This window comes from Scomber japonicus, chromosome 4 (genome assembly GCF_027409825.1).
Source record: "Scomber japonicus isolate fScoJap1 chromosome 4, fScoJap1.pri, whole genome shotgun sequence".
In the NCBI taxonomy this organism is placed as follows: domain Eukaryota; kingdom Metazoa; phylum Chordata; class Actinopteri; order Scombriformes; family Scombridae; genus Scomber; species Scomber japonicus.
The window spans coordinates 20240134-20262784 of NC_070581.1; the positions used below are offsets into that span (position 1 = coordinate 20240134).

General features: G+C 39.8%; 2 protein-coding genes across 5 annotated transcripts; both read left to right on the forward strand.

Annotated features, from left to right (window-relative positions):
* The first annotated feature begins 1321 nt into the window (after window positions 1-1321).
* LOC128356968 (tumor protein p53-inducible nuclear protein 2) lies at window positions 1322-10058 on the forward strand. 4 transcript variants are annotated; one of them, XM_053317174.1, is made up of 4 exons: window positions 1322-1577; window positions 4380-4757; window positions 5507-6080; window positions 6193-10058. In XM_053317174.1, the coding sequence occupies exons 2-4, from the start codon at window positions 4634-4636 to the stop codon at window positions 6458-6460; spliced, it is 966 nt and encodes a 321-aa protein (XP_053173149.1). In that variant the 5' UTR covers window positions 1322-1577; window positions 4380-4633; the 3' UTR covers window positions 6461-10058. The 4 variants fall into 4 exon arrangements, with proteins under 4 accessions (XP_053173149.1, XP_053173147.1, XP_053173145.1 ...); XM_053317172.1 differs by having other exon boundaries at window positions 5924-6080; XM_053317170.1 differs by lacking the exons at window positions 1322-1577; window positions 4380-4757 and having other exon boundaries at window positions 4765-6080.
* Window positions 10059-12608: 2550 nt separating this feature from the next.
* LOC128357499 (glutathione hydrolase 7) lies at window positions 12609-20812 on the forward strand. Its single transcript, XM_053317858.1, has 15 exons — window positions 12609-12828; window positions 13085-13311; window positions 13485-13636; window positions 13736-13853; window positions 13982-14049; window positions 14516-14589; window positions 14752-14945; window positions 17189-17276; window positions 18595-18722; window positions 18822-18910; window positions 19032-19184; window positions 19319-19433; window positions 19543-19680; window positions 19842-19941; window positions 20640-20812. The coding sequence occupies exons 1-15, from the start codon at window positions 12609-12611 to the stop codon at window positions 20810-20812; spliced, it is 2037 nt and encodes a 678-aa protein (XP_053173833.1).
* Window positions 20813-22651: the final 1839 nt, after the last annotated feature.

The window sequence follows — 22651 nt, forward strand, 5'->3', positions numbered from 1 at the left end:
AAACCAACCTGTAACCTAATTTTGTGTTAATTATTAATATTTACTCATTAAGAGTCAAGGACCGCACCTTTCATATCTACAGTAGTCTTTCTTCTACTTCAACTTCAACTTATTTTAGTTTTTGAAGGTCAACATTATGGAGATATTAAAGCTATACATAGTGTAACATGTTTCCAGCTTTACTGAAGCCCATTCTACAATAAGCCCTGTCAGCATGCAGGTACATACATACAACACCTGCATGTGGACATAAACACTCACTCATACATGTATGCATGAACACAAGCAATGGTGAGTATAGGCTACTAACCCAGTAACATACACTTGAGAATTAGGCCTAAATACTAAATACTAATATTACTATTTTCCACCTAGAGAAGCACACACGGTTATGTGAATAGTCACTATTGTGCAAAATCTGCAATCATAAAAGGCATTCTCATAGCTTTACAGACAGCAGAGTGTAGAGGTGACCACCAGGGGCTTCAGAAACCTCTACAGAGCCTATTGGTTACTCAAATACTGCATTCAGAGAATGCACATCTGATTGGCTGGCACGTGTTGAGTGGCACATGGAGGTCCGCCCCACAGAGGCCAGTGAAAATAAGGATGTTGAGGGGGAGGGGAAAGAGGTCTATTTACAAATGAAATTTAAAGTAACAACAGCAGCATCAAACAAACCTTATCTGTGGATTGAGAATGTTTAATAATTTGAATATTCAAGGCTGACATGAGCATATCTTTCTGTAAATTATCAATTTTTATAACTCTATGACAAGAAGTTGCTGTCTCTTTCATGCTGGACACCATTCAGAGCCTGATTGAGTTTAAAAAGTAAGCTATAGTGAAAATGATACTGTGTGTCAGTTTGGGAGGTGATATAACAGGCTTGCTGCAACAGCTTCAGCTTTGTGCTCTTCTTTCTGCAGGTGAATTCACCAAGTTGACAATTTAATCACTTTGCTTTCAACAGATCTTCATCTTTCCTTGTTTAGAGGACCTGTATTAGGAGCTATACGAGCACAGACCCGGGATCAGTTTACCATCCCCCAGCCTTGACTTCAACCAGCTGCGACGGTGTAAGCAGCCGCTGATCTCGGATCAGTCTCTGCGTGAAGTCACCATTTCCATCTGGGTGCAGGTTGACAGCTCCTCTCCCAGCCCCCCTACCCTGTTACCTAGAGGCCCGGCTTGTGGCTTGTGTAATATTGTGATTGGCTGGTTTGTGGGAGTGGGCGGGACAGAGGCGTGTCTCAGAGTATTGTGATCTCACAATCAGCTGTTTTGTACGTTCTACATTCTGATCCGAGGATCAGCTGGAGGCAGCAATAAACAGGAGGAAAATCTGCAGCGGAAAAAATAGAGGAGAGGAGGAAAAAGCTGCAGATGTTATGATCTGAAACATTAGTGTAACATTTTTACACGAAGCCCTTCTTCTAAGAAGAAAGCCTTTTATTTTTATATCATGGTGTTTTAACTACCTCACTTAAAGGCTATCTAAAGCTATGCTTTAAGAATTGTTGTCGTTTCTACTGTGTGTGATCTCGTTTACAACTTCAATAATATTGCAAAGGCAGGTAAGCTGTTCTTTACTTTTGCTTTACATTTGATTCTTGGTGTGTTTTCTGTCTCATTTATGGGCATCAAACTGCATCTGTCTGTGCCAGAGAAGCTGCTGCATTCCTCACAGGCTTATCTACAGAAAATATCCATCAGATAGCAGCCATCATAAAATCATAGTACACGTATTGTTATGGAATTACATCGCTTTGTGGCTTATTACATATAGGCTATCTTTGTTTGTCAGAATTGGTAATGACCTATTATTAGGTCATGAATAGATGTGAAAACAGAAATAGCAGGCCGACCCAAAGAGTTTAATTAGGTCGGTTCGACGTCCTATATTCCGAAAAAAGGCACCAGCCTGCATTCGCATAAATATATTTGTCCTACAGGAAACCAGCAGTCGTTGTTGTGTAAATTGCACCAAATGCTGATGTGGAGTCAAGTCGATGGCGGATGTTGATGTTTTTTTTCTGGGAGGCGGACCTTAAAAGCCTATTTTTTCCCTCTCAAATATAGCCATTTATGTGATTGTGTTAAATAACAGTTTTATTGTGTTGTCAGTAGCCAATCCAGTCGATGTCTTTCGTGTCGTGTCGCTTCAGCCACAACTGTCATTGCTTTGACCCTTCAGCTGCAGGGCTTATACAGATAATTCATGTTTAACCTGGATCTCCTGCAGAAAGTCTTGTGCTCTCTCCGCTGTCGACAGTCTGAGGTCGAGTCTGATGCTTTATTTTCCTTAACATCTCCGGGTGTCTTTACGCATATGAAATGTAAACATTGTTGCTGTAAGCTTTTCTTTTTTTCTCTCCATAATATCAATGGGTCTCAACGACGATAACCGTCGACCATAGCAACCGTTCAAACACACCTTTTTTTCGGCTTAATGTCTCAAAATGCAAGCTGAACATATCAGCATAGGCCGCATATATACTGTAATAATATCTTACATTTTCGCTATGTGTTTTTATCCTTGTTCAAAACCCCTTTTTTTTCCTCCGGTCTGACTGGAGCCTCTTCGTCAGCGTCAGTGACGAAGGCGTGACGTCACATGCGTCTTGTTTTTATTTAGTGAGGCTCCTCCCATCCCTCTCCGCCCCTCCTCTTTTTTTCTTCCTTTTTTTAAGACCCAGTGTCAACAGAGAAATCCATATTTTAGGACATTCAATTACGTGTATAAAATATTATTTATAGTTTGAATTAATTAAGTCCTGTCTTGTGCATGAACTAATTACTACCTGCTGTGGTGTGTAGTGCCTATTCCATGTATTATATTTTAGGTTTGGTATCCATAAGATATTGGGGACTGTTATATATTCATTACATTATGCATTGCATAAAATGTGGTTGTTAGTTACTGTACATTAAGTAAGGATATAGGGGGACATGCAAAAAAATGAGTAGCAGAGATTGAGTATGCCGAAACAAGTCGAGCTTACTCATATTATATTATATTATTATTATATATCATTATATATTATATCATAGTTTTAGCTACAGTTTTTCAGGTTAATGCAGTGTCTCTTGTGTCAAAGATTTTACTTGAATGGTCATCTATAAAAATGTTTCAGTGATAACGGGTATATTGTCAGGTAATGCTTCTTCACAACATTTCCCATAAATTCAGAGCTGCTCTCTTCTGGGATAAAAGCCATATCAACTGCACTTATTTGCACTCTATTGGCAGTAACAATGGCTATATTTACATCACTCAGATAGCCCTGAATTATCTTGTACAGCCACTAAAATAATACAATCTTTACAATCTTTACATCATTACATGTCCAGTGTGTGTATTTTATGGATGTCTGCTGCACCTTATGCAAAGCAGCAACCATGGAACTTCTTGCTAGAATTTTGTTTATCTGTGTTTATGTGTCACATAGTCTCATGACTAAAGTTTCTATTAGCTCAAAAATGCATTAAAACAATCCCAGTGTTGAGGATAGAGACAGTAGCACCTCAGTTTAGACCTAGCTCATAAGACCTTTTTGGGTTTCCTCTGCAAAATCCCAACAATATAAAAAACATGGACCTTTTTGTTTAATTGACTGGATAGAAATAACACATGACCTATAAACTGAGTCAAATTTAATCCATATAACCGCAAGTATTTAAAACATACAGATGAGATTCCGCTATCCAGTTCTCATAATAGTATTTTGGAAAAGGCTCAAACTTGTTCGTTATTCGTTATTCCAACTTATATAAGGACAATGAACTGTATAAGCTATATTCCTGCTCCATGGTGATCCTCCAAATAAGGGCAAAGTGTCAGCTTCCTAACAAGCATCCATGCATATCTTCTCCCATGACTCATGCAGCCAGATATTGTCCCCACACACTGAAGTGGAGACCAAAACAGAGCTAAAAGGAGAGAAAATTAACTCACACGCATCAAGTAGCCGGAAAAATCTATTGACCTTAAAACTCCTAGCTAGTCTAATATGCAAGCTATACAGTATTGTTTTTGCAGAGACTCATAAAGTAAACAGGAAAAAGAAGAAACAGGCCCTGGTTTAGTGAGACATTGTTTGTATCAACCTGTCATTACAACACAGGTCGGCACGCTTTGGGGTTTCAAGTTCAGTCCAAAGAATAGCTCTAGGTTGTTGTAATGTGTCTTAGAATAACCCAGAGAAAACTCTCACCACGCTTATTGCTCACTCACTGTGCTTATCTAATGTCCCCTGACTAAGCAATAGGAAATTACTCAATATGCTCTCTTTTTTTAGATTCCTGTTTGAAGAAAAAACTGTTTGCAAGTGAATCCCATTATCTCATAAATATCCTCTCTCTCCATCTCTCTCCAGGCCTTTGCTCCAAACCAAGTGAAACCTTACATTTGCACTATAGAAGCCCATTCACTCCTGTTTGTCAAAACCGAGATCCAGCAAAGGGCTTCAAGTGAAAAAAGAGACTCCAAAAATCAGACAAAGAATTGCATAAAACAGCAACAAGCGATACGTAAACCCACTTTTTTTTTAATTCAAAGGCAGCTAAAGCTTTTTTTTTTGCTAACGACAAAAAACACCCCAGTTTTTGACACCTGACAATACAAGAAGTCATGTTTCAACGTCTGAGCAACTTGTTGTTTGGGGAAGTGGAAGAGGTGGCAGCTGAGCTGAAGGGACCCAACCCCTGTGTGACCGAGGCGGACGAGGAGGGATGGATGCTCGTCAACTTGCCTGGTGAGTCACATTTGAGGGAGTGCAGGGTTGGATTGGAGTTGTTTGATGATATGGCATTTAGGAGCCGCACCTAGAAAACTGCCAAGTTGTATATAATGTTGAAAGATTTAGGTAGAAATACCTCTGCCCTTCTCTTGCATGACACTGTGTTGACTAACCTTTGGACTATAGAGTTAATGATGGGGGATGATGGGGTTAGGGTGAAGAATCAGTCAAGGCGTGGCGCAACTACACTAGTGCTTACCCATATGGCTGTCATACCAAAGGTGTTGTCTGTCAGAGGATGGAAACACATTATTTTCTGTCAACATGCATCTCCTTCCTCTTTGTTTATGATCTCAATCATGACAAAGCCAATTATTGAGAATGAGCATTTGCTTTGGTGCTTGTTCATAAGCCAACCAAACAACAAAAGCAACATGAAAATACCTCTCAGCAGAGTCAAGAGCAACATTATGTCACTGACATAATCACAACCTTAGAGGGTCAACACAACTAATGATGTGACTCTTTTATGTTTTGTGTTTCCTTACCCCCTCTTTCCCACCCCCCTTCCAATTTTTTTAAACACCCCTACATTCCCCACACTGGTATGTGTGCGCGTGCGTATGTGATCCCTTCAAAAATGCCCCCTCAACCTGCATGGCTTTTTGAAAATCTACCACACTTGCATCATTTTTGCAACATCCCCTTCCTACCTTACTTTATTGGCTGTCCCATCCCTGATCTCATCGCTGCCATGTGCTCAGAAGCCTCTGACTGCATGATGCAGGCTGACGATGAGACAGGAGCCCCACTTATTGCACATTCAATCCCAGACAGTAACCAATCAGATCATCAAGACACACTTAAACGGACTGAATGCCCAGCTCAAATTCCCCACCCACCTCACAAGCGCCATAGGACACATAAAGGTCGGGCACGAGGTGCGGTAGCATCATCAGACCCCGCGTCTTGTCCCAGCGCTAGCCCATCAGACATGGGTGCCACTACACCCGTGACCCTGCCGAGACGGGCCAGACTGTCCACGCCCTCCTCTACCCTGTCAATGTCCCCTGGTTCTGGGAGTGAGTGTGGGGGCAGTGGGGGTAGCAGTAGGGCAGGCTCAGAGAGAGGCTGCATGGATGAGAGCTGGTTTGTCACCCCTCCCCCCTGTTTCACTGCAGAGGGAGCCACAGCAGAGGCGAGCCCAATGGAGGACCTGCTCATCGAGCACCCCAGTATGTCTGTGTACGTCTCCCCAAGCAACCTGTCCATGGTCTCCAACAGCAACCTTTCTGTGGTGGGAGAGGAAAGTATCGTGAGCCTGGCAAGCAGCGTGAGGTGAGAAGCAGCGTTTTTCTTATTTAGACCACACTTCACCTTTACTTCCTGTTTTCAGCATCAGCATGAATGTCCCAACAATCTTTTGGGTTTTTTTTATCTCCTGCTGCAGCAGAGTGGCTGAGCCAGCTGCTGCTCCTGCCACCCGCAGCACCATGCCCACCAGGGTGACCCGTGGAGCAGCTGCCCAGGCTGGAGCTCTGGCCAAGGTCACCCAAGTGGCCAGGGTCCAGCGTAACAAAGCCCGCATCGAGAGGCGCCATCTGGGCCGCAACCGCATCCAACGCCAAAACCGCACCAGGGAGCAGGTTCCTCGCCATGCAGCCCTTGCCAGAAACACCTTCCTCCACCAGCCCAGCAAGCGTAACTTCTGCCACTAAACTCCAGAGCAACCAGGGGGCATTGTTTACTCTGAGGGCATTAGTAGTGCATAGTCAACTCCAAGACACACACAATTACATGCATTCACCCACAACATATTTGCTTTCATTTCTGCACAGTATATCATATTACACTCAGAAACCAGTAGCCTGAGCTTTTCTGTTTTGGTTTAGATAAAAATTGACTCCATCTGGTAGTTTTATGCCCCATTTTGCTGTTATGAACCAAGCCTCCATCCCTGAGTAGATCTGTGTAGAACCTTATCATACTTATTGTCCATTGCAGTATCCAAACAACTAAAAAATGTCTTCAAAAATATTTATACAGGTTAGATTTAGTACAAAAAAGAAAAATGTCTGAAAAACAGCAAACTGTTTAGCTCTGTTAATTTTCTCTCCTGTAATAGTAAAATATTCTCCTTTCTTTCACTCTTTCTCAAGGCATGTTTTGTATTAATTCAACCATTAAAACCATTAGAATACTCCAATACTTAAAAATAATCAAATATTGAGATAACGATTTGAAATTGAAATAACAAAGTGGACTTTACTCTGATTGGAGAAACAGACTTTTCTGGTGGAAGCCATGCTAGGCAGAGACATGTTAACATCTTTACAGAGAAAACAACTCATCTCTCACATGATTTAGATTAACTTTTTTTTTTCAGAAAAGGTGGAAGGATATACCGTGAGTGGTGACAGTGAGACAAAAACTGCTAGACATTGTTTCCCTCCAGTTTTGTTTGCAACGTCAAAAAGGAAAAAAAAAAAAGAAAAGCAAAACAAAAGACGAAGGCAACGAAATGTGAGGCAACCTTTTTCATCACAGGAAACAAACACTGTCACTTTGTGAAGGATAAGAGCAAGTAGACGAAAGTGAGAGGATGAGCAAAACAGCCTAAAGAGTAAAATAAATGATGAATTAGTACTAGATAGTATTAAAAGAAATGGGATTAAGATGAAATGCTAGTAGGAAAGTGTAATGTAACCCTCTGAGCAGCCTGTGGGTGAGTTTTAAACATCAAGCTTTAGTAAAGAGCGTTTAGATTATGCACTTTTGCATATCTCAAATATTTTTCTCTGAATGATAAATATGGTAGCCTCTTTTTGTTAACATGATTAAAGGTGTTACTGATATTAACAGTAATCATGAATGTAGTTAATGGACACAGGGCTTGCTCTTGGGTTACAGGGTATGGCAGGTTATAGTAAGTGTTGAGCGGTATTGATGGTAACTCTTTATTTTGTTTTGTTACATTGTTTTCTGCTATGCATTATGACATTATTTTACAGTCTTTCAGCCTGTATGGTTCCACCACAGAAAGTCTGTTTCTGGTTGATGAAGAAAAGGTACATTTGGCTTTCAAAGCCAGTAAAGTAGAGAATAAAAATCACTCCCCGTTGATCATACCCAGCATGATGATCATTTAATGTGTGGTCTGAAAACTGAAGCAGTGTGCCCAGCACACATCAGCCATCCACAGTGTGTGCTGCGATCTTATCCATGTGAACACCAAAAATAAATTACGATCTACATGTCAGTCCCTTTCATTAAAAAAAGTCACTGACTGCCATGCAAGGCAATTGTTAGGAGAAAATGGGGAAGTAATGTCTCCTTAAAGTTTCAGCAACAAAGATCTTCCCCCTTCAACACATTCAAAAACTATCATCTTGTTTATGGATGTGCAACCAGTTGCTTTTTTTTTTACTTTCTCATGAAATCTCCTCGATCACTGTCTCTTTCTTGTCAGCACATCAAACTCTAACAGTGTTCACTTAAAGATCTAGCTAACTGATATGTATTCAACAACAATAGTAAACAATGGTGCTGAAGTGTATACTAATGTTTGTAAATTATTTGAGACATGGATGTAAGTTTGCACTGTCATACATTTTGTGAGTCCAAGTTTTAGCGGTGTGCTGTGTGCTTGTTTTTATTTTTCTTTTGTGATTTTTTTTCTTTTTGTTTTGATTTAAATTGTGTGTGAGAAAGTGTACTGACACGTTAAATGCTAGAAACTCTTAAAAAAACATGAATATTAGTCATGTATTTATCTTGTAAATAATTACAAAACAATTTATAACACTCTGTTAGATGTCAAAGCCTCTCAGGACTTGAGTCCACAACGTTGTGTCCAATGGGACTGATGAGAATCCTCTCTCTGCCTCACCTCTGTGCTCATTATTAAACCAAGAGGGCATTTCAGTGGCCAAAAGTGGTGTCTTTGGCCCAACTTCACTCTGGTATTACTGAGGTGAACCATAAAAACAGCACTAGAATCAGAGTTGATGTGCCATAGGCAAACACTGCCCTCTAGAGGGTCCACTAAACACAGCACTTGCTGTATGGATACTGGTGAGGATACAGTACCTTGACATAGTTTTAATACAATCTATACTGGTGTGTTCAATGGACACATTGAGAGTCTGGAGGTTTTTTTTTTTTTGGAAAATGGAAATGTGCTGTCTTTTTCAGATCATCTAGATGAGTAACATGAATTATCTTCCCTTGAATCACTTACCATAATTGTTTAATTTCTGCCAATAATCCTATAAATGACTTTGTTTTATTCATACTATCTGTTAATTTATGAAATAATTATGAATATTATCCTTTTTTTTGTTTTAAGGATGACTATTCTGTATTCTGTTGATTCCTCTGAACAGTGCAGGGCCCCAAGGTGATGAGTCTAATATGCACACACAGTCACACACACATAAACTCACTGTGATCTTTATTTCAGGGGTATCCTTACTGATATTGCCTCTGAGGTTGAATTGTGTTTGCCTGTTGTATAAACATACAGAAAGAGTGAAAACAGGGTAATACTGAGATCACAGGTGTGAATGTGTGTGTGTGTACATAAGTGTGCATGCAAAATGTAAAGCCCACCTCCTGTCGCTGCAAACCCCTGTCCTGTTTTCCTTCATTTTCTTTTCTTTGCTTTCTCACCAATGTCACAAAAAATGGAAGTGTGTTCTCAGTATGTTGTGTGTGATTATTGAAAGGTGTGGTTTCAGAGTGGAAATCATCCAACGACGGGGAGAGGGAGTGGTCAGCCAATGTGTTGCGCCCATATGACATGAGGGATGTGGACAGGGAAAGGATGAGGCAGGAGACAGATAGTTTATATTTAAAAAAAAATAAATAAATGAAATTTAATGTATCATAAAAATACAATAGAATATGCTTGTATTTTCCCATTTAGTTATTAGAACAGTCATTCACTAATAGGATGTTTAAATGAAAGCCGTTGAATGTCCGGGGAGTTTCAAACATTTATGTTGTGCCCTGAAGTTATGGCAGCTTAAAAACACATGGGGTTTCACCCATGTTACGTCTGAATTAGTACACCTCTCCCCCAATAAAAATGAAATATATAAAATTTGGTGTATCTGATATCTATGGTGATTGTGCCTTTCACTATATCTGCATGGTTTTTGTGATGTACTGATTTTTCCATCTCTCAAAGTGGACGCTTGTCCACTGACAGGCAAGACCTATGCAAAAATCAACTGATGGGTTTTCCAGCATCCATTCAGAAAACACAGGTACCCGCCAGAACAACAACAATAAATACTCAGGTTAACACCTGAATCTTGTGTCATTATTTTCATGTGGGAGAGAATTGAATCAGAGCAATGAGTGTGATTAAAAGGGCTGGTATACATTACCTGGCAGAATAATGGTATGAATACAATAGGTGGGAGTTTAAAGTATGCAAAAAAGGAAAGAAAGGTGTGGTAATGAAGTGTAAACACAGTATGCAGATTTAATCAGGGTGGGGTGCTATATGACCAACATAGAGAATTATTGGCTTAGAATGGAGGCTTTAAAGGGGAGAAATTAAAGGTGAGAAAACAAGGAAGATCGGCACTAACAGTAAAGTGAGGATGCTATTAAATTAATTAAAAAATTTTACTGTATAATTTTAATTCATATAAAAAAACCCTAAATGAAATCAGTACTTGCAGTGACCAGTTTGCCTTCAAAGCAGTGCCAGTTCTCCTTGATACACATGCACACAGTTTTTCAAGGTACTTGGCAAAGAGGTATCTATTTGGCAGTGTGGATTTAGGCTTTCTCAGTTGCTTCTGTCTCTTCATATAATCCCAGACTGACTTGATGATGTTGAGATCAGGGCTCTGTCAGGGAGGGGCATCCCATCTGTCGCAGGACCCCTGGTTCCTCTTGTTGCTGAAGATAGTTCTTTGAGACTCTGGCTGGCTGTATAAGATCATTGTCCTGCTGCAGAATAAATCTACGACCGATCAGATGCCTCCCTGATCGTATGGATAAGAATCTAAACTTCTAAAGTGCCTAAAACGTTTGCATAGCACTGCATGTAAGATTATGTATGTCCAGAAGGGTGACAAAGAGGGTGGTAAAAGAGCCCAAACAGAATAAGAAAACATCCACTTTGGTGGCAGAGTGTTTCCACATTTGTAGTGTCCTGAGACAGATACTAAACATCCTGTAGTTGACCTCTGACCTTTCTGTGGACTAAAGTATTGAAACGATTTTCCTTTAGAGGGATCACATGTACACAGCCATGTAGGATTCCTCTGTTACCTCCTGTCACATGAAACAGGAACAAAAAAGAGCTTTATGGGAGGGACAGAAGAGGTAACTGGAGCAGGTATACATTGCAGACCTGCTATAACCTGTTTATCTGCTTCACCGGTCTCTGGTTGTGATACTGGACTATTTGCCATTAGCCACCAGTGTAACACACTTTGGAAAATGGCCTGAAGCTGTGGTGCTAAATGAAGCAGGATTTGGTCATCAGCAGTGGCTCTCAAACGTATTCACATAAACTGACACAAATGAAATTAGACCCCATTTTGTAAGGTTTTGTCCCAGCTGGGTCCTCCTTCTGACTTTTTTTAGTGTTTAATTATAAGATTAATAAGAAGTGTATGAAACCTATGATCAAAATAGTCATTCAGACCCCACTTTACCAAAAACACTGATTTAGTGGATGGTGACCAAATATAAAGTAAGTCTGACATTGGTACATCGGCTACACTAGTACAATCAGTACCCATAATTTTCTTTATAGAAACGTGTAGCTGTTACATTTAATCATAAATAACATATGACTTTTTTTAAACCGTTCTCTCAATCTTCACGTCAGCGTAAAATGTGTCTAAATTCCTGCTGTTTCTGACACAAGTTATACCGGTTGGGTTAGGCTGTAATATGAAGCTGACTTCGGCTGACTGAAGTCTCAGTGACAGAAAGCAGCACTCAGCCCTCCTCACCTGCTCTCGTTAAAAACCCAACATAGCATCCTAATAATACGATTTTTATTCGGCTCTACGCATATTCCCGACCACGGTAAGTAACACTGACCTAGCTTTAGCTGTCTGTGGGCGCTTTATTATTTTTATTTTAGCACTGATTAAACAGAAAGATGTTTGCTAGCTTGACGTGTCGGCGCGGTTAACTAAACATACAAACAAACACTGGACTAGCAGTATAGCAGCCTCTCCGCGTTGTAAATGGTTATAATGGTTATAGAGCTGTCTGCTTGAAGTATATACATCAGCTGAAGGCTAGTTGACCGCTTCCCTGCGCCACTCTGGCGGACATTATCGCCTGTATTTGCTGTAAGTTAAGCGGTTCACCTGGTGTAATTAATGGCCATGCAAGGATATACAACCTCAATGGTTTACTAGACGAATGCTTCTCAGTGGGAAATGCATTGTCGAAAATCTAGTTAGATAACATTCGTGGTTTGTTGTCTTCTGCAGGTGGCAGCCGACATGACAAATGGAAAAATGCATCATCATCATCGGAGGAGCATACCCGTGTCCTGGCCTATAAATATTCGCTAAGAAGAAGCAGCTTCAGTGATAGTAAATGTGTCAGTATAGCGTTAGAAATCTGCAAACACCTCCTGTGGGATTGTGATATATCCTGGGATCCCAAAAAAGATAAGTAGATGAAGCAATTCTTGAGTACCACAGCAACAATAATCCATAAGGATACACAGTGATTTCTTATCTGGATGACAGTAGCAAGTGTGTGGTTGATCATCCCAGACAACACAGAGGTGACAGGAAGAATGGATATCCTGCTCTAACGCCCTGAAGATAAATATTAGGATTGGTTAAGTGTGTGACTGCAGGATCAAGAGTAGGCATGCATAGCCCTGCCGCTGAAATTGTGGCAGGGTACCCTAGTGGGTGTGTGGTGGATAAAGATGCTAATCCAGAGACAACCTTGGGGAGTGCCTGCTCTCCGGTGGACTACATGAGCATCACTAGCTTCCCCAGGCTGCCAGAGGACGATGCGATGTCCGGGGAAAACACATTGAAATCTCGCAAGGATGATGACAACGTCCTGAGTGAGCAAGATACAGGTCAGACATTCAGACCAGATGCCATACTTCAAAATATACTGGAGTGTGTTTAGGTTGCTGGTTGAATTTGAATTCCAAACAGTGCTTTTTTGTGCATTGCATGCATGTAGAGTCCAGGAATCTGTGTTTGCCTCTTTAGTAATGTTGGCAACATTAAACTGGCAATTTTGTGACTGGAGTTTGGTGGAGAAACAGCACATATTGGGTGCTCGTTCCTGTTCCACCTAAGCCTTTTGTTTTGTGTTGTGCATCTCAGACCCGGATCTGTTTTTGAAGTCGGCTCGTCTCCAGCGCCTCCCATCCTCAGCCTCTGACCTGGCCAGCCATGACATTGCATCCCTGCGGGAGACCTCCAGAGACCCCTTTACAGAAGAGTGTGCCTGCCAGCGAGATGGACTCACAGTCATCATCACAGCCTGTCTCACCTTTGCCACTGGAGTCACTGTAGCTCTCATCATGCAGATCTACTTTGGAGACCCACAGGTAGCATTATATCTGTATTATTTGCAGCCATTCTTGCAATAGTATTGCTTCTCTCACATGATTATGGGATTAAATGTAATTTCACATGTTTGATCCCTTCCACTTAACACCAGATCAATTCAAAGACGTCAGCAGCTTCTCCTTATCTTCTTGCATGTCATGTTTCCTGAAAGGTCTTCAACCAAGGAGCAGTGGTGACAGATGTGGCTCAGTGTACATCTCTTGGGTTTGACGTTTTGGGGAAGCAGGGATCCAGTGTTGATGCTGCCATCACTGCCGCCCTCTGTTTGGGGATTGTGCATCCTCACACCTCTGGTTTAGGAGGGTGAGTTGTAAGAACATGTTCATCTTCTCTAAACACTGATTTTCTTAGACATAGTTGAATATGATTTAGAAGCTGGCTTTGTGCTCTGTTGCCATTTAGTGGTGGAGTTATGTTGGTGCATGACATACGAAAGAATGAGACAAGGGTCATTGACTTCAGAGAGACGGCACCGTCTGGCATCCTTGAGGAGATGCTGCAGACAAACCTTGATCTCAATGTAAGGCATCTGATGTATTCCCTCCTTCTATTTAATAGATTTTCACTAAGAGAATAGAAGACTATTTTATTGTTATTGTTCAGTGCTGCAGCTAATTTGAGCATACTACTCTTCTTGCTCCATTTCAGCCTGGTCGGCTAGTGGGAGTACCAGGCATGCTCAGTGGGATGCATCAAGCGCACCAGCTGTATGGCAGGTATGGTATCTATTATGTAATACTACTTTTATTTATCAAATCTTTCTTAATGCATGAATAAATGTTCATGATATGCTGTTTTATTTCCCTCCATTCTGTCCATTTCTTTTAAGATGAGAATAGTAAAAGCTTACAATTATGTAAGCTCTGCCAACCTCTGACAAAGCCTGTGCTTTTCACAGAGTCCACAGAGTGAACTCTCGTACTGAAAGTATCACCAGCTGTGTTCAAAGAAAAGACAGGGTTATTGCTTTTTTTAGCCAGGGTGTCAGGCTGCAATTATACTGATGCTGTGTAATTATTACTGATGCCTCAGCTGGTAAGAGGATGATGGTAAAGCCTGTGTGTAAAACTAGTGCTTGTTCCAGCGAGATGGACAATTATGTGCAAAACAGTTGAAAATCTGTTGAGAGTGTCTGCATTGCTAAACCAAAGGCCAATCTTTCCTCACTTTTGAATTCCCCAGAATACCGTGGAAGGATGTTGTTACCATGGCAGCAGATGTGGCCAGAAACGGATTTAATGTTACGCATGACTTGGGTAAGTATAGTGTAATGTAGTGCAAACCACTGGGTGAAGTCACTGTCACTAATGTCACCTCCTGCGATTAAAAAAGCGGCCTGTGTGTGGGTCCTGAACAACATGAGGTGATGTAATTTATAGATTAGGTGTGATGTCATCTGCCTTTCTTGTCTCCCCTAGCTGAAGCTCTGGCTAAAGTTAAAGACCAAAACATTTCGGATTCATTTCGGGATTTGTTCCTCCCCAACGGCCAGGCTCCTCTCTCTGGGCTGTTCAGCAGACGTCTTGATTTGGCGACCATCTTGGATGCTGTCGCAGCTAAGGGGATATCTGAGTTCTACAGTGGAAACCTGACGCAGGAAATGGCTGCTGCAGTAAGGAGGGTTTTTTTTTTGTCATCTCTCCCCATCTCTAAGAATCATTATATAAATCATTAATTCTGCATTGACTCCTTGAGAAGTCACTTTTACCCATCTGACACTATGTCCCTTTTGTACTTTCACTTATCATGATGAAATAATGATGTCAGGTTCATTACTCTGTGGTACCAATGAATGATTTTAAAAGACCATATTGTTTAGTCACACAGAAAAACCCACAAAATGAGATGTGAAACCAAATTAGGAATATTATTACAAAATGAGTTGTGTTTAATGTGGAGTTCAACACAAACTAACTAATCAGATTTATTCATTTGTGCTTTGTATATGTAAGCAGAATTGGTATATAAAAGTTACACAGAATTAACAAATTATTAGTTATGATTTTCTATGTTATGATGTCAAAATATTTTAGATGTTAATGCAGTGCAGTGAAACAACATAAATACAGTATAAAGAAGAGTCGACAAGACTAAAAGTAAAATACACAACAGTTATTCCAACAGTAATTATTTACACAGTTAAACAGGGTGTATGTATTAGCATTATATTGGCTCCAGGCAGTTAATTGAGTGGCTAGCTAGGTTAGCAAACATTCAGCTGATTATATAAAAACTAAATTCTATGAACAAAAACAAAACAGAGGAAATAAAATGAGTACCTAAATATAATATGCTCCATCACTGGTAGTTGGAGAGTAGATGAAATGTATACTTAGTTGCAGATCTGCTTAAAGGCTTCATCTAAAAATGTAATTGAAGCATTAACAGTTATAAATTGAGCCAGTAGGGTTTGCTACTAGTGACAAAACCCCTCTGACACCAGCTGCTGGTGGCAGAATAACAACGAGAAAGCAATCAGGCAAAAACAAGGATACGCAAAAAATAGAGCTATTAATAGACCGTACAACCTTGTGATATGATGCGAGCAATACAAATAACACCACATACTATACAGGATTTGTTGGTTGGTGATTGTAAACACAAGCATTCAACGTAAGCCCCTCCCCCACAGCTCAATGAAACCAGAGCGAGTTAAGAGCAAGGTGACAGAGCAGAGGTGGTCGAGCGAACTAGACACATGGTGATGTAACCAGGCCCCTACCTCACATGCTGCGTGCTGTTATTGGCTGGGAGCTACACACCCATCACCCAAACGTTGAAGCCTAGAGATGTCCTGAACCCAGCAAAAAAGGAAATACAGGTATAGGGTAGGGTCTCCGTAGATACATACACTGCCACATATTTCTAGTGGATCATAAGTGATGATTGAGAGGGATTATGTTTATATGAATATGTACATAGTTTGTCTTTAAAGGGGGCCTATTCTGCTCATTTTCATCTCTGTATTTGACCTCTGGTGACTGTATTATAGTATTGAATGATTTATTTATTTTATTTATTTGTTTATTTTGTACTGGCCCTTCATGCAGCCCCTCAGTTCAACCTCTGTCTTTAACAGGTTGTCTTAGTTCCTTTCGCTTTGAGGCCTCCCTCCTTTTGAGCCCACTCTTTTCTATTTGGCCAGTTTTCCAGAATCCTGCTGAGGGGCAGCCATATCAGTGACGTGTTAAGTTATTGCTGATGGTTTTATGTTTTTAAATGACTAACTAACAAGAAACTGTGACTGTTGACAACTTACAGGAAATGAAACATGTTCCTTATCTAATAAGAAGAGCTTTGTTAGTGCAAAATCAGTTCGACATACGAACATATGGAGATATTTGGTTCAGTTAGAAATGGATGGATGGATGGAAATGGAGCGTTCAGAGCAGTCTGAAGCTGGTTCTCACCGTTGTTTTAAAGCTTGACATGATTCCCCAAAAGACCACATTTTCACATTAGACTGAATACCTGTGCTACAGCTACTGAATATAAAGCAGTTCACATATAAGGTTGATATGGGATGTGGGTAGCCGTCGCAGCATATAAAAGGGTAGCAAACTATGGTACACCACACTGTGACATTTACACTCTTTCTGCACTTTCCAGTCTGTGCAATGCAAATGTTTCAGTCTCTCAAATTTCAGCCTCTCCCTTACTCTTAGGGACCTGAGCTTTGTCCTTTTAATTTCAAAAGTGAGCGACTCAAATTCCAGTATGTTTCTAGCTACAAACCAGAGGTCATAACAACTTATAATGTCATAACAGGCTTTCTTTCACTATCAATACATTGGTGAATATATTAGGTAAATTAGAAGACTTAATTGTGATAACTTCACTATGCTTTTTTAAAAGGTGCAAGCAAGAGGTGGGGTTCTCACAGAGGATGATTTTGGAAACTACACCACAGTCCTACAGAAACCAGCAGAGATCACCTACCAGGGTAAATACTATTGATTACTACTATTTAATATATATTTGAGCTGTAAATAGGATGGGAGGATCCCATCCTATTTACTGTTGGATCTTTATATATCAACTGTAATAGTAATTACAGTAATTTCTTCCAGTGCTATAAATACATTATGTATATTTATATTATGTATAATCACAGAGGTGACAAGGTAGTGAGTAACCAGTGGAGACAAGCACACCTGAATACTTTGTTTGCATTAGCATTGGCTATTGTTGACCCAGCAATGCAAATATAATGTGCTTGACACCCATCTGGTGTATGCTGTATTTTTATTGTTTCTGTTTCCTCATGTGTATCCTGTTATATATTGTATTGTATACAGTATTTTTTTTTAAATAATTATTTGTGTATATTGTTCTTGTGAATTTTGTCACATTTGTTTTATTTCTGTATTGTATGACTGTACAGTAGCAAGTTAAAGTTTTACTGTTACAATTACAAGTTGTATGTTTAAATATTGTCATTTTCTTTGCATTGTACTTTGTACACACCTTGTCAATTTTTATGTCTTCATGCCAGCGATAGCCTGGTGGGGGGCATTATGTTTTCAGGTTGTCTGTTCCATTTCCGAGAACACTATATCTCAGGAACACCTTGAAGGAATTTATAAAACATCTGATACGTACGTCCACCTAGAGTCAATTATGAACTAAATCGAATTTGGTGATCAAAGGTCAAGGTCATGGCGACCTCACAAAACATGTTTTTGGCTGTAACTCAAGAATTCATACAGTAATCATGACAAAGTTTCACACAAATGTCTAATAGGATGAAATGATGAAATCATGACATTTTATATCTGAAAGGTCAAAGGTCACTGTGACATGTTATACAAACACATTTTTCTGGCCATTGTTCAACACCATAACTCAGGAACAGAAGGGGGGATTGTGGCCATATTTCACATTTGGTCAGATAGTTAATTGGTGAAACTAATCTTGTGTAGCCACTTTGCCACTGTGGTGATTGTATAGATCTTCTGTGCTGCTGGGTTCCAGCGACAATCATATCTGAAGCATTGTTGTGAAGACATATAAGGAAAATACACTTGATTCCTTTTTTAATTAAATTCCCTCAAAGACTTCACTACAAATATTATGAGCCTTGACAGACGTGGATGTAAACTATAACTTCATTGGATGGTGGAGGTGTACAACAGCAATGCAGTATTTCTAGTTATTTATAATTCTAATTTCTTGCTGTAACCTATCTAAGTTTGCTGCAAAAATGACCCCATTTCACCACAGAAATACAATTTTCCATTCTGTTTTTTTTTCTTCTAAAGGACACCACGTGATGGCAGCCCCAGCCCCACATGCAGGTGTTGCCCTGATCACTGCCCTTAATATCTTGGAGGGCTACAACATTACCAGCCAGCTGCCCAGGAACAGCACCTACCACTGGATTGCAGAGGTAGTTTATTTATTAACTGTTTCACCCCTGCACAGCATAAACATTGTGCAAAGTGCAGTAATTCAGTATATATACTGTTGTTTTGTATTACTCTCACAGTCTGTGAAGATAGCTCTGGGTCTGGTGAGTGGGCTGGGAGACCCCATGTTTGACACTTCTGTCTCAGAGCTTCTAGCCAAAATGCTAAGGTAGAGATCCACCCCACTGTCTTTTTCCCATCTTTTAATTATATAATATACTGTGTAAATTTATCCTAATTCAGCGAGATGTTCTCACTGAACCCTGTGCTTTGTTGTTTCCATTTCCAAGTAAATCGCAGGCTTCCGTACTCCGCCAGATGATCAGTGACTCTCAGGCTTTCCCTGTCAGCCATTACACTACATCATTTACCTTGGAGGAGGGTACAGCAGCTGCCCAGGTCATGGTCATGGGCCCAGATGACCACATTGTGTCAGTTGTAAGGTACGCCATGCTTTTAATTAAATTGCTATTGCACATTGTCTGCTCAGTGAAATCCGGGTGGCAGTAAAGAGTGGTTTGAAATTATTGAAAACTTAATGAGATTTTTTTTCTGTTATTATTTTTGGCTCTTGCAGCTCTCTAAACAAACTATTTGGCAGCGGGATAGTGACTCCTTCAGGAATTCTTTTGAATAGCCAGATCCTGGACTTCTCCTGGCCTAATAAAACAGAGAGCTCATCACCTAACCCAGTAAGTATGCCCTTTCTTGTTTAATTGGTAAAGTATAGATTGTTTTCTTATTGAGATACTTGTTGTAGCTTCTGTTGGTCCATGTGTTTTTTGTTCTCATTGGCTGTAGCATAACAACCTCCAGCCTGGGAAGAGGCCCATGTCCTTCCTGATGCCCACAGTAGTGAGGCCAGCGGTGGGGTTATGTGGCACATATGTAGCAGTTGGATCTTCCAATGGAGAGAAAGCTCTGAGTGGCATCACACAGGTTATTACTTACTGGAATAATATATTTTTCTTACTTATATTTATATTTATATTTATATTCATGTAGAAAAACATTTTTCTGGAGGTGCTTTTTGACCTATATTATTCATAACAATTAATTTAGTAATGCACTAATTTTCATATTGTTTTCTGATTCTTCAGGTGTTGATGAATGTTCTGTCTTCACGTAAAAACATGAGTGACAGTTTAGCGTATGGTAGACTACATCCTCAACTGCAGCCCAACACTCTCCTGGTGGATTGTGAGTTTTTCTTACTGACTTATCTATTGTGTATAGTAAGTTCTATAGTTAAGTTCAAAGATAACAGATTCCATTCAAAAACTGTGCTGTAAGTAGGTGAGTTTTTTCATTTCCAATTACAGCTGTCATTTGCTACTACCATGCCAATTGCATTTAGATGTACAAACTCTGGTTCAGTGGTTGCTCTGTGGAGCGTGAATACATGTCACACGCTATATATGTTGTACTGAGTTAATAAACTGGTAGAGAATAAAATGACTGTAACTTCTGTTCCCTGAAAGAGAGGAATGAGGTACAACACTAGGTAGTAACGCTGCACAACTGGTCTCAGTGAAGAGCGCCTACTGAACTGAGGGATGACCATGATGACAGATGTATGAAGTGAGGCCACACGGGGGCATGATATCCCATACTGTATCTGTTGTACAGCACTCCTCTCCTTCAGAGAACATGAGTTTATAGTCATAACATTTCATTTCAAGCACTAAGTGAAAGGCTACTAGACATGTGATTGGTATTTAAGATGATAAATGCAAAGCACCCACACTCGAGTCTGATTGCTACACTACCTGTGTGAACACCAGAAAACAAGAACATTTGAGTACCAGGTGTAAATGATTTTTATTCAGTTTGACATTTATTATTCATCATTCATTCTTCCCAGTAATGTCTAACCACTGCCTCATCCTCTCCTACAGCTGAGTTTCTAGATGAAGACGTGGAGATACTGCAGACCAAAGGTCACAAGGTTGAAAGAATAGATGTTCTGTCATTGGTGGAAGGCACCCGGAGAACTAATGACCTCATCATAGGGGTGAAGGACCCCCGTAGTGCTGATGCCTCAGCTCTCACTATGTCCAACATGCCCTAGTGCATCTTCCCTTCCCATATTCACATATAATCAAACATTGAGTTGCAGTTAGTTTTTGGCCTGTGAGGTACTTGAAGAATGTTGCACTCTGAGCATATGACCAGGAGTCCTGGTGTAAATTAATGGATTCTTTGCACGAATGAGCAGACTTAAAGCGATGTTTCGGCGTAATTTCAACCTAGCGTCATATTCATCATGAGGTGCTGATTAGATAGACCTCATGGTGCATGTGACGCTAGGTGGAAATTACGCCGAACCATCGCTTTAAGTTCAGCAATGATGCCACACCATGAAGCCACCATTTAAAACACATGCATGGTCCTCAGCACATTTTCTCCATCTCTCTGCTTTACAATTCTTCCACTGCATTTAACCATTCCTCTTTAATACATAAGATCACATAGAAAGGGGAAGAAGGTGATAATATTTAAGCCATTGATTAAGCCCGGCATTGTCACACCTAAACAGAACAGAGGCTAAAACATTTACCTTCTTGCTTTTTATATTGTGTTTAACAATGGTTCAATGTTGTTTGGTACAGTTGCTGGAGTTTTAACTGTTGCGAACGATCAATAGCTCCTTGGGACATTCAGTGTGTGTGTGTGTTAAGACTAACACATTAAAGAAAATGTCACAGAAATATGGTAAGAGCTTCACATCTAAATTGATTCCTTTTTAAACATCAGGATTTGCTTCACTTCAACAGGTGTTAAATATTAGAAATGGTAAAATATGTGTATTTAGATATTTAATTTAATAAATTTAGTTGTTGCACGGTTTTGTTATTTAAAGTTTGTTTTTTTAGTGGGGACACTTGATTTTAGAATGGAAGTAATCATATTCTTTGAAGATTAACTGAATGTAATCTGTCTATTTTTATATGAACATTTGATTTCTACTGTTGTAACACAATGGATACAAACAGTACATTTTAGAAAAGGCTGTTATGTTTATTTTTTGTGTATTTGTGAATTCATTTTAGGTTGTGTATTTGAAGTAAGAACAAAGAGCTTTTGTAAAGCAATGCATTCTAAAAACGGTTCAATATGAGTTCAGAATGGCCATTGCTGACTGATCAAATATGTCTTTAACTTTACTCTCTCTGTTGTTGAGTACTAGTGCAATATGGCTATTGATGCTTGTTTCCTGTACTGTAGAGTACCAGCACACATTTGCACAACATCTGATGTTTGACTCCATGTGCATTTGTTTTTAATAAAAAATGAGCACCGTCCAAACCCAAGAAATAAAATGTTTGCACACATCCAAAGAACAAAGACTGTTTTTCCTTCTTCTTTTTTTCGTCCTTACATGGGCATCTTGAGCATCTGACCTACTGTAAATAATTAAGTAGCTTGCTGCTTTCAGACACTATAGGTTGGGGGTGGATAGGAGTGTGGAAGGTGATGTAGCGCGCATTTTTGTTATTAATTAAAATGCAGGATGTCAATGAAAGGGCACACGCCATTCAAGATGTTGCTGCTTATATTTAGATAAAAGTGTCATAACAGTGTCCGTGGCACCAAGTACTAGTAATATAACTAACCATAACTAGTAATATGTAACTGGTGAATTTAGTCCTGAAAACAAAAACAAATCAGGATCATCTTTACTGGCCAAGTATGTTACCATGCAAGGAATTCGAATCCAATTTAGTGGCTCACACAAAAATAACAACAAATCTTCAGAAATATACAATATACAAATACGTGGAGTCCGTATTTTGTATTTGCATGGACATACATGGTTTAAAGGGTGAAGTTGAACCAGGGTTTAAAAAAAAAAAAAAGTTTCAATCCTTTCCTCAATTAGGGCTTTATTTTGAAAAGCAAAACCGGA